The 12241-nt window shown below is 42.5% G+C and overlaps 2 protein-coding genes across 3 annotated transcripts in view; one reads left to right on the top strand and one right to left on the bottom strand.

Moving 5' to 3' along the window:
* Positions 1-2898, top strand: part of ALDH1L2 (aldehyde dehydrogenase 1 family member L2) — a 31487-nt gene extending 28589 nt beyond the window's left edge. For both annotated transcript variants that reach the window (XM_081879259.1, XM_081879260.1), the window contains one exon: positions 902-2898. In XM_081879259.1, coding sequence (XP_081735385.1) covers positions 902-957 — 56 coding nt within the window. In that variant the 3' untranslated portion in view covers positions 958-2898. The remainder of the gene's footprint in view (positions 1-901) is intronic.
* NOPCHAP1 (NOP protein chaperone 1) lies at positions 2305-7454 on the bottom strand. Its single transcript, XM_081879275.1, has 4 exons — positions 7310-7454; positions 6155-6241; positions 4781-4917; positions 2305-3345 (listed from the first exon to the last, which is right to left on the bottom strand). The coding sequence occupies exons 1-4, from the start codon at positions 7377-7379 to the stop codon at positions 3172-3174; spliced, it is 468 nt and encodes a 155-aa protein (XP_081735401.1). The 5' UTR covers positions 7380-7454; the 3' UTR covers positions 2305-3171.
* Between the last annotated feature and the right edge of the window lie 4787 nt (positions 7455-12241).

Here is a 12241-nt window from a genome sequence, read left to right as displayed (position 1 = left end):
ATTTAAAACACCTTTAAATAATACAGTGGTACCTTGGGTTACATACGCTTCAGGTTACAGACTCCACTAACCCAGAAATAGTACCTCGGGTTAAGAACTTTGCTTCAGGTTGAGAACAGAAATCACACAGCGGCAGTGCGGCAGCAGTGGGAAGCCCCATTAGCTAAAGTGGTGCTTCAGGTTAATAGTTTCAGGTTAAGAACGGACCTCCGGAATGAATTAAGTACGTAACCAGAGATACCACTGTAATACTATAGTGGTGCCCACCTTTTAGTGGGATGGGTAGGATCTGGTCCTTATCAATGTTGCTGGATGCCCATTTTATGCATTTTACATTGTTTTAACTTTTTCTGGTTTTATATTGTTTTAAACCATAAAACTACATTTTTTAGGATTAAGTAGCTTTGAGGCTTTTTACTGTTTCAATTACCTATTTTATCCATCTGTCACTTTAAAGTGCATGGTTTCCCCCAAAGAATCCTGGGAATTGTAGTTTGTTATGCATCCTGGCAATTATAGCTCCATGAGGGATAAACTGCAGTTCCTAGGATTCTTTGGAGGAAGCCATGCACTTTGAACACACTGTGACCAAAAAGGCACATCTATGTATCTTAAAAAAAAAAAAAAAGTCTTGTGAAAAATGTTACAAGCATAGGTTTGATTGCCGAATTATTTCTGGCAAACCCAGCACTTGAAACAGAAGGCACACATTTACCTCACATTTAAATTACTAATAGTGTTAGGAATCGAAGCTCTGTGAAGGGTAAACTCTAGTTCACTGGATTCTTTGTGGAAAGCCACGAATTTTAAATGTGTGTTAAATGTGCTGGAAATTTATGGAGTGGATGGTGCAGAAAATATGTGCAGTCTACAATTGATTCCATGCTCTTGTTCTCTTCAGGTGAGGAAGCGCTTCATGAGTATCTCAGAACGAAAGCTGTAACCGTGGAATATTAAGCATCGCGACTGGGGTGGCATAGTGTTCTTAAAACGCTTCACCAAGCACAAGACAGGACTCCAAAATTACAACAGCGAAACCGTGAACTTCCACCGGCACTTAAAAACGCAGAGCCAGAACCAAACCCTTTTATGATGTGGATCCTCCAGCAGAGTTCCGAATGCATTCAGTAGGGAATCACTTCTGAGTCATAGATTTTACTGTGAAATTATTGGCTTCTGCAGCTTTTTTGTGCTGTGGTCTCCGCTACCCTGAATGTCATCGCCTATAAAAGCAACTGAACCATCCAGTGGTGACATATCAAAACCTCAGATCCCTGGGCTTCACCATGGAGATCTTGAAGTGAGAAGCAACGGACGTAGAAAACTACCTTATGCTGAGCCACAGCATTAGTTCATCTAGCTCAGTATTATCTGTCTTGACTGGCAGCAGCTCTGAGAGTTTTGGACAGGTGTTCCCAGTTTGACCTGGGGTTGAACCTGGGACCTTATGCATACAAATCAAACGCTCTACCACTGAGCTATGGCCTTCTTCAGCGCTGTATGTCCCTTGTTTCTCCAAATTAGCCACATAGTACTTAGTTTCTACAGAATGCATCACACCAGCATTATGCCTCTTTTCTTCCTGCAATGCAAGTTTTTAAGCAGCACAGAGAACCAATTTGCCATAAACATTGTACATAAATCCAAGTGCACTTACTGTGTTTTTCGTATGATCTGCAGAATGTAACGTCTGTGTTCTACTATGCATATGAAAGCTATAGCAACTATTTTATAACGTGTTTACATTTCCTCCAACGAGAAATCTACATAGTTGTGAATTCCAATTATGCTATTAAATCCTATTTGTGCTGAATGTGTTATGCAGAGTGTTACAATCCTGAAATGCGTCTGTAAAAGCAAACAAACACTTATCTTTGGCTACCACTTTTCATATCCAAAGGAAGAGCAGAATTGTAATGGTTGCACCCTGAAGCCTTTTAGAGCAGGGAACATGATCTTCCAGCTGCACAGATGAGTTTTATTTCGGTGAACATTTGCTGCCTGCAGAATATTCAGCCTAAATGACTTCACTTACTAGATATACATAATTTGTATCCAAATCTGCTGCCAAAGAAGTGGCAGCTCAAATATGCATGCATATTCAAAAGGAAATAATTCCAAGCTCACTCTTAAATAAGTACAAAAGATTGCATCCTAGGAGAAAGATCTGTGTCCAGGAAGCCATCGGCTAACAGGCTTGCACAGCTGTTCATCCATTAAAATTGTAATGCAATGTCTGATTTTCAAGATCAAAACAGTACAAACTTGTGAGTCGGTGTATTGATATCTAAGCAAATACAGAACACATTGAAAATGGTAGTTATTTATTTAACAAACCCACATCTTCTATATGAAAACATAGGAAATATCCCAATTTCAAAAGTGTAATAGGACTGCTGCCCAAACACTCAACCATCCTGCAGAATTTTGAGGAAAACACTTCTGGTATAAGGCTAGATAGTTTGTCCTTAATCTGAGCATTTACACATATATGTTTGGGATCAGAAAAATAGGCTACAGGACTTTCAGCAGCTTCCCTCATGATCCCCTCTATGTACAAGAAATGTTTTGACCGGCCCCACTGCTACTACCTATCCACAGCTGGAACTTCCCCTTAAGAGGCCAATGCAATTCTCTCTCCCTTATAGCAGACCTAAGATTAGCTCTTAGGTTACAGCTGCCATGCTGAAGCTGCTGCAAAGTAACACACAAGGGTCACTCACCACAGGTCACCCCAATTTGAAAGATATTCAGGGTAGCAGCTAAACAAGACTCTCCAATAACTAGAAAAATCCACATGCTTCCAGCACATGACAGAAGCATTGCCAGTTTCCATGTAGCAACCATAACCTAAAAATTGCTTCCATGAAGAAATAGGAATACAATTGAAAGCACCAATTGGCCTGACGGGTATTTTCTGTCTGCCTGATTCAGTGCTTCCTCCCCTCACCCTGCCCGCCTCCATACTAAACTCTTGACGATTCTCATGAATCTTTTTCATCTTGGGGCTTGGACTGAAATGATCTTCCATGACTCTTGGGCATGAGAGATGCAAAGAGCGAGACAGTCTGCAGGTAGCACACCTGGAAGCAAACTAGCTGTTTAAGGGATTTTTTTTCAAGTTATGATACATGGCTTGTAACATGAATCGAAATCTGAGATGGCAAACATCTACTCAGTAGGGTCCAAAATTTCTACTCTGCCTTCTACTTTCGGTTTAGGAAGCTTAATGTTGTCGACGGTCACTTCTTCACAAACAGAACTGTCCTCGCTTTCGGAGTCATCTTCTGAGGCTGAATCTTCTTCCTCTGTATCAGAGCTGTTCAGTTCAACCAAAGCCACATTCTGCAATAAAAAGAAATACATATTATTATTATTTTTTAAAAGGCTGTAAAGGAAAGCCAATTCAAACTCTAAATAAGGATGTACAGAACTGGGCAAATCATGGCTTCAACAGCCAACACCACAGTGTTAGAACAAACATCTCAATAGCCACATCCATAAAACACTTTTTATAAAAAAATTCACTGTCATAATATGTAGGGGATGGCCGGCAGAATGGCTTTTAAATTCAGAATGGGTCTATCAGTGTGTAGGTTAATCAGGGAGAGCCTCATACTGCCTTTGTGGAACAGGCTTGTACACTGCTTTTTTTATTTCTGTGTTATGCTTTATTCATTCTGCTGATAAATTTTAAGCCATTGAGTTAAGTCAAGTTCATTTGTACTGCTTAATACGTAGTTTATAGACTGATTTTTTAAATGATGTGTTTACATATTGACACTAGCAGTAATTTACACCTTGTAAATAAGCACACAAAAGCCAACAGGCTGGAAGAAAATACTACCTTGCTAAGAGGCCAGTAGTCTTTGTTTCCATGCTGTCTGCAGAGAAAAGGAAACCCACCCACCCACCCACTTCCTTTGCAGCCAGGATAGAAATGCAGACAACTAGGTTCTGTTTCTGAATACCAGTTCTTTGTATTCATGGTGCACAAGAACCAGTTATGCACAAAAACCAGTGCGATGCAGTGGTTAGAAACTTGGAATAGGATCTGGGAGACGAGAGCTCAAATCCCCACTCAGCCACTGTCTCTCAGCCTAACCTACATTACAGGGGTGATGTGAAGATAAAGAGCAGCATGAAGAAGCATATATTTGAGGAAAGGTGGGTTAGAAATGTAATAATAAATAAATAATACATTAGGCTGTACTATGGTTATTTGTCATTGTTCCTGTTAGCATTTTTTTCTTTTTTGAATGGTTATATTTATTGCTGTTTATCTGATATGCTGTGAGTAATTTTGGATACAATCTTGGCAGGAAATAACAAATAATCTGATGATTTATACAAATCATACAAATAAGCTGATGGTGATAATTTGGCTGACCACTTTGGTGTGGTGTTCTCCAGAATATCCTTAATTTCCTATGATTTTTTAAACCACACCCTTGAAATCTGTTTCAGCTATAAACCGGGAAACTAAAGGCATGAGACACTCTTTAGACCAGGCATAGGCAAACTCGGCCCTCCAGATGTGTTGGGACTACAACTCCCATTATCCCTGTACACCGGTCCTGGTAGCTAGGGATGATGGGAGTTGTAGTCCGAAAACATCTGGCGGGCCAAGATAGCCTATGCTTGGTTTATATCATAAATTATCAGGCCTTAACCATATAATAATAGAGCCAGGAGAACATTCATCCTTTTTGCACACTGTAAATATGAATAAGATGCTAGAAGCCAAGGCATTAATTTTAGAGAGAGAGAAATTATTCACCATTTCAATGATGTTTTCAACTGAAGCATCCACATGTTCAATATCAAACTCTTGAACAGGGGTGTTTTCCATTTCTCTTCTTAGCTCGTCATTTGCGTTGGCCATCTGTGGTAGAAAGTTCTGCACCCTGTCCAAAACTAGTACATGAAAACAGGCAAGATATTAATGCACTTCTACAAAAGACTTTGATAAAGTACATTGGATGGCTTTACTCCTAGTAATGTCCAGTATCTTAACCCTTACTGCATACTGCAACCCTCCTGTCTGCAAATAGCCTTAAAACTGTTTAGGCTTGTCACAGACAATGCTTTATAAGTTGCACAACACTAGAGAGGCGACAAGGCATGTATTGGGTTCTGCTACTCCACTGTCACTAGCAGTATTGCACTTTCCCATCTGCCACAGAAATAATACAGCATAAGAACAGTACCCTATGCAGTGCTTTTTTTCTTTAAAAATGTTTAGGGGTACTCTCATTTTCCTACTCATATTATACTGCCCCTCAATGAGGCCAAACTTAGATTCACAAAATGTTTAGGGGTACGCGTACCCCCAGAAAAAAGCACTAACCCCATGTACGGCTGAGCATAATTATTTCATGGAAATAAGTCTGATTTCACATCTTACATTGCAGATTAAAGCTCCCATTTTCTCAGCCCAACCAACAGGATCTGATAAAAGTCTCCCCACTCCCTTGAGCCCTTGTCAGCTAGAGAAGGAATGCTGTAAACAAATGGTCATATTGCAAAATGTGTGGACATTTTGAAAGTTCCAAATCCCAAATGCTGGGAAGTTAGTATGAAGAGGTGGTGTGCTATGTAGATACAGGACTTCACAATTAACAGACTATTGGTCTGGGCCAGTTTGGTTCTTATTAGGAGACTTGGGCAAAATATATTTAACATTCTTTCTTCACCATGTAGTTCTCAAAGCTGTTCATATACATTTAAACATTAAATGCTTTGAGGATATATGAGGATGGATTGTCTTCCTGCCCACGGACCTCACTGCCACCATCAGCTGTATGGTTTCTCATTCAGAGTAAAACAAGACTTGTATTATCAGTTTAGTACTTGAATTTATAACTAGATGCTACAGGCCACACAAAAATGCTTTACAGATTCCATGAACACAACAGTCACACTTTATTTTGGAATGTTACAGTATTCCCTCACTACACCTTTTCAATGCCTGCCTCTTCTGCTTCTGTCATATTGCACTGAATGGACTTTCAGGTCTATGGGGAGGAACATAAAATTCTCAAGCTGTTTATGCTAGAGCACTAATTCTAGGTCAGGAATGTTTCTACACAATTCTTTAAGTTTGTATCTTACTGAAGTTCACACAATATATTTAAAGATGATGAGCACTTACGGTTGCTCCTTGGAAGCCGGACTGTCTGTAAGCTCATGGCTTTCTTCTTAGCATGCTTTGAATTTAGCAATAGCGTCTCATGAATACCTACAAGCCAGAATTCCAACATGAGTTCAGCAGTCACACACCAACCTTTTCTATTCACATAGAGTATTCACACTATTAAAATAAAACAGTACAGTAGAGGAAACTGCATTCCAAAACAACTGGTCCAGAATAAATGTGATTTTTCTGTTCACCTACCCTAGCCAACCTTATCTCATTTTTAAAAATATGCAAGCCCTCTTCATATGCCTTTCCACTCTCCCAGAACCCCAATTTCAGGTTACCCGAATCAAACCCCATTTAAACTAAATCAGGAAATGCATTGCTAGAATTTTGATTTTAATACACCCTTTTCTATTTCACTCATTACAGATTAGCCAATACAATACTTGCCATGCACACTCTACTCATGACAGTAAGCTGCAAAGCGAAGAGCATATATATAATGCAAGCTTGTAATTCATGATGCGCATGAAGGGCAGTGCTTGTGCAGTGTATTTGTGTGTGAGAGACTGACCACAGCTTCCTGTATAGATCTGTACAAGCACTGATAGTTAACATGTTGATCCGGAAGAATGGGGGGGGGGGAGGCAACTCCCCAAACAACTAGCTTAACAATATACTGTTGATCCGTAGCTGCAGGAATGGAAGAAAGCCTCCTCAAAGCAACTTTGGGGACCAATAAATACAACGAAAAGTGAGCAAGCCTTCCGGGTTTCTGCAAATTCTCAGTCAAACTGGATGCTAAAGCCAAACAACAACAAAAAGCGAAAGGGAAGGGATAGGCCACCTTCTACTATTAGGTCTCAGCAATATCCTACTACATGTGCTGAGCCTGAAAGCTTCCTCACTTCATTTAGTCGCTCCTACTAAAGGTATTGTATACTACGTTTATTTTTGTGGGTCGCTTTGTTTGCAACGACACCTCACCTTATCCCTAAAATGCGTTCAGGCCGCAGACTTGCAAAATCTGGGTCCAAGGAAAGAACAGCTAACCGCTGCAGGGAAGCGGGAAAGGGTCGGGTGTTCCCGTTTTCCCCCGTTCCTGCAGCGCAGAAAGTTGTCCCTCTATATCGGCAGCGTCTGCTCCGGCAACTCCTTGCCAATTACCTCCTCCGCTCCCCGCGGAAAGCAGCTCCCGGGATACAGCCGGAGCCGCGCCATCTCCGCGCAGCGCCATGCACCTCTTTGCAAAACGCTGCTTCCGCGCGCGGCAGCCTCCGTGGGGGAAACCGGAACACGCGCGCAAGACCGGAAGCGGCGAAGCCCAGAGCGGCCTCGCGAGCGCAACGGCGCCACCTACAGCGCGGAGGGGGAAAAGCTTTTCTCCCTCGCTTAACGAAGCGGAATGTTGGAAGATCCGGGAAAGAGAAAAGCAAGCGCTTATTCACTCTCAGCGCAGAGTCAAACTCACAGGATGGTCACATCACCTTGGATGGCTTTAAGGATTAGGCAAATTAATGGAGGATAAGGCTATCGATGGCTTCTAGCCATGATGACTTTGCTCTGCCTCCATCGCTGGAAGCAGTAATGCTTCTGAATCGCAGTTACAGTGGTACCTCGGGTTACATATGCTTCAGGTTACATACGCTTCAGGTTACAGACTCCACTAACCCAGAAATATTACCTCAGGTTAAGAACTTTGCTTCAGGATGAGAACAGAAATCGTGCAGCGGCGGCACAGCAGCAGCAGGAGGCCCTATTAGCTAAAGTGGTGCTTCAGGTTAAGAATAGTTTCAGGTTAAGAACAGACCTCCAGAACGAATTAAGTTCTTAACCCGAGGTACCACTGTACTGGAAACCCCAGGAGGGAAGAGTGCCTTTTGTGCTCAGATCCTGCTTGCTGGGCTCAGCCACTGTGAGAACAAGGATGCTGGACTAGATGGACCAATGTCCTGATTCAACAGGCTCTTTTTATGTTCTCGGCATTTGGGGAATCAATTCCAATTTCCGCATCCTCAATTCAGTGTCAGAGACAGGATCAGAATCACCAGGAATTGACGCTGGGGGCTTAGGACAGATCCACACAATAAATTTAAAGTACATTCATGGCATATTTAAAGCACATGACTCCATGGTCTCTGCTGACCTTCATTCTAAGGAAATCAAAACCCTGGAGTCTCTCAAATCTCAGTTTGGGGTGGCATGTAACATCTAGACTGGGCTGAGGACCAGCACTGACTAGTGGATGAAATGACCTTCACCCTAGCCTATATATTGTGGCTCCTACATAAACAGTTATTTATTTAAACATTCATTCATCACCTTTAAAACAAGAGAAGGATAGGTCAATTACAGTATAAAAGCAGGCCCCTACACTGCTCACTTTTACATTCACTTTCCAGTGGGCAGTTGTTAGAACTGTTTGTTATATGCTGCCATTATCTTTCTCTATTGCTGTCCATTTTCTTACACTTGCTTTTAATTTTGTTGTATAACAAAAAAAAATTGCTATATTTTTATTTGTGTAAGACACCTTAAGTTTGGCTTTTATAGAAAATTGGGATTTAAAAGAATGACATACAGTGCTATTTCAGAATCTGGAGTGGTGCCACAGTTGATGATATTGCAGTTACCACCTTACCAACAGAGACAGACAGGTGGCTTTTATTTCCAGCTCACAGAACCAGTATTTCTTGTGTTTGACTGTAGAGATAAAAATATTTGAACAGGACATGGTGAACACTCCCCGATGTTCAAATAACATTATTGCTATAGATATTTTAGGAATGCAATCTGACCTGATTTTCTCCTAAATTTAGTGGCTATAGGATTGTAATCTGTAACTGCAGCACACTAGTTCTTTCACAACTAAGGGTCCACTCACACTTCCATTTCCCCCTTGCTTTCATGCTAGTTTTATGTCATTCGCTCATGCCATGCTTTTTGGTGAATTTAATTGTTTGTGCTTTAATTGCACAAACCTAAATTTCTGTAATGTGCTCAAATCCCTCTTGCAAAATACTGACAGTGGGTGTGACAAGGGTAGATGGCTTGCAACCTGAGACTCATAGAAATGGAATGGATCCCAAGGGTCATCTAGTCAAACACCCAACAACGCAGGAAGCACAGCTAAAAATCCTTGACAGATGGCCATCCAACCTGAAATATACTCGGAGTCGAGTGTGAATTTCATGCTCTTTATTCAGCTCATAGTAGCAATGATTGAAACTTTCCCCAAAACGTCTAGCAATATATACATTATTTACACAATGGGCCCCCCGTGACTGGCTAATTCCGGGCTGTTCCTGTAGGCCAATCAGGTCACTGATTCACTTCCACCTGGAGCTAGATTGGCTGGCTCCTGCGGACCAATCAGACTGCTGCATTCTGGGTCCTATTGTTTTAGGATTCAGCTCAGCACATAACACAACCTGTTTTAAAACCTCCAATTAAGGAGAGGTGGTCCACCCCACTGTCAAACAGCTCTTGCCATCAGAAAGTTCTTCCTAATGTTGAGTAGGAACCTTCTTTCCTTTAATTCTTCTACTGCCTGTGAGGCAGTGGAAGTGCTGTCTGGGAGACAAGTTGAAGGCACCTAGATCTAGTTACCAAAACACAGACACTTTAATAGTATTGATACAAAGGTTACGTGCCACTCCCAATCTCTGCCAAGTGGTAGCAAGATTCCAGGGGGTTCCAGGTGCTCATCCGGGTTTGTGTTGGAAACTGAGGCACAGCATAGACTACCATATTTTTCCATGTCTAACATGCCCCCATGTATAAGACGAGCACAATTTTTTTGGACCGCAGCAATAAAAAATTTGTGTGGGGGGGGGGGGAGAATTTGCCAAGAATTGTTGAGCTTTCTTTGGGGGGTCACCGCCACCAATCACTCTGCAGCCTGCCCTCCAATGAAAATCGCACGCATCGCTGTGGCCACTCAATGCAACAACAACCAATTGCATGCACACCTCGCCACTGCCATAAATAGCCTGCCCAATTGCCGCAGCCGCAGCAAATCGTCAGCAGACCTTGGCACAGCAACCAATCACATGCCCAGTCGGCGCTGCCAATCTCCTGCTGGCTGCTTTCAACAATCACCCCCCCCCCCCCGCTATCTCTGCATAAGACGACAAGCAATTTTTGCCTATTATTTCTAAGGAAAAATTATCGTCTTATACATGGGAAAATTTGGTAGTTTCTTTAAGAAATATGGATTATTTTACACCTATTTACCCTTGGAGGCCTTCGGTGGAGGGGGTGCAGAACATTACAGCCCAAGAGTGTCATTTGTTGCTTGTCTCGTTTGGGTTCAAAGTAGCAGCCAGTCATGGCCCCTGACCTCTTGGTGCAGCCTCCTCCAGCCAGCACCGCATGGAGTTCTCTCTTTGTTCCTCTCCTTCCTCCCAGAACAGTTTGCCAAACGCAACACCTCCCCTTCTGTCTGCTCACCACCCCCTTCTCCAGACCTGTTTTTTAAAATGACAACATTTTTCCTGTATGACATCACACCCATGTTACCCTGGCAACCTCCATTTCACAGACCCAAGCATCCTCCTTTGATGGGCCATTAGCACCTTTGCCATGCTTGATGACTTCCATCCCAGGTGAGACTCTGAAAAACAAGCTTAGCTTGCATTTTTACACCGCTAAGCTGCCTCTCACCCAAGGGAAGACTCTAAGCACTTACTAATTTCTAGCATTTAGTAATTTCTAGCATTTGTAACTTCTTAGAATTACAGGCGCTTTTGCTCCCCCGAATTCTGGTACACCAGATCTATAACAGTATTATTTTGGCCATATTTTGAGACTAGGACTATGTTAGTTCTTTTCTCAGAGTTCTGCATAACCAATTGCAACCCTGCTTCTGATTCAAAAAGCCTCCTATAAAGACAAAGGCACACATAGCAGGGAAAATACACACACACACACACACACACACACACACCGGAGTTTTTGGCATGGAAAACACATTGTGTTTAAAAGAGTGGCGGTGCTAAATTAAATTAAACAAACGTGTAATAAGTTTGAATGCTGGCAAGCAGATGACTAGCTGCTATTTTTGAAATGCACTAATTGTCAGAGCTTGGCAGGTGCCCCTGAGATTAAAACATTTCCCTTAAGGCACGCAAATTATCTTTTGATAGAATTACTCACACCCATGTAGCTGACTCAAGCTGACAAAACAGAATTTGCTCTTTACTCGTATTGCTGTAGATGCTTATCATGAACTGCACCTTGAAATCAGTAAAAACAATTGGGTAATTTGAAGAGATGATAAGAAGTGAATCTTCTACATTACAAAGTCCAATCCATATCACTTGTGATATCATACATTTGCCGATCAGAAGGTCGGTGGTTCGAATCCCTGCGACAGGGTGAGCTCCCGTTGCTCGGTCCCTGCTCCTGCCAACCTAGCAGTTCGAAAGCACGTCAAAGTGCAAGTAGATTTGTAAATAGGTACTGCTCCAGCGGGAAGGTAAACGGCGTTTCCATGCGCTGCTCTGGTTCACCAGAAACAGCTTAGTCATGCTGGCCACATGACCCGGAAGCTGTACGCCGGCTCCCTCGGCCAATAAAGCGAGATGACCGCCGCAACCCCAGAGTTGGTCACAACTGGACCTAATGGTCATTTACCTTACCTTACCTTTACCCTTTACCTTATTGCCATTTTAAGGAACGTGGGTGGCGCTGTGGTCTAACCCACTGAGCCTAGGGCTTGCCGATTGGAAGGTCGGCGGTTCGAATCCCCACAATGGGGTGAGCTCCTGTTGCTCGGTCCCAGTTCCTGCCAACCTAGCAGTTCGAAAGCATGTCAAAGTGCAAGTAGATACAGTGGTACCTTGGGTTAAGAACTTAATTTGTTCTGAAGGTCCATTCTTAACCTGAAACTGTTCTTAACCTGAGGTACCACTTTAGTTAATGGGGCCTTGCGCTGCCACCGTGCGATTTCTGTTCTCATCCTGAAGCAAAGTTCTTAACTCGAGGTACTATTTCTGGCTTAGCGGAGTCTGTAACCTGAAGTGTCTGTAACCAGAAGCGTCTGTAACCCAAGGTGCCACTATAAATAGGTACCGCTCTGGTGGGAAGGTAAACAGC

Source organism: Podarcis erhardii (genome assembly GCF_964252035.2).
Source record: "Podarcis erhardii genome assembly, chromosome: 10".
Taxonomy (NCBI): domain Eukaryota; kingdom Metazoa; phylum Chordata; class Lepidosauria; order Squamata; family Lacertidae; genus Podarcis; species Podarcis erhardii.
This window is presented reverse-complemented; position numbering and strand designations above follow the sequence as displayed.

Coding starts and splice junctions, on each gene's coding strand:
- NOPCHAP1 (XM_081879275.1), bottom strand. CDS start 7,379: ATGGCGCTGCGCGGAGATGGCGCGGCTCCGGCTGTATCCCGGGAGCTG. Junction 4,918..6,154: donor CCGGCTTCCAAGGAGCAACC/GTAAGTGCTCAT, acceptor TTCATGTACTAG/TTTTGGACAGGGTGCAGAAC. Junction 3,346..4,780: donor TTGAAAACATCATTGAAATG/GTGAATAATTTC, acceptor TTTTTATTGCAG/AATGTGGCTTTGGTTGAACT.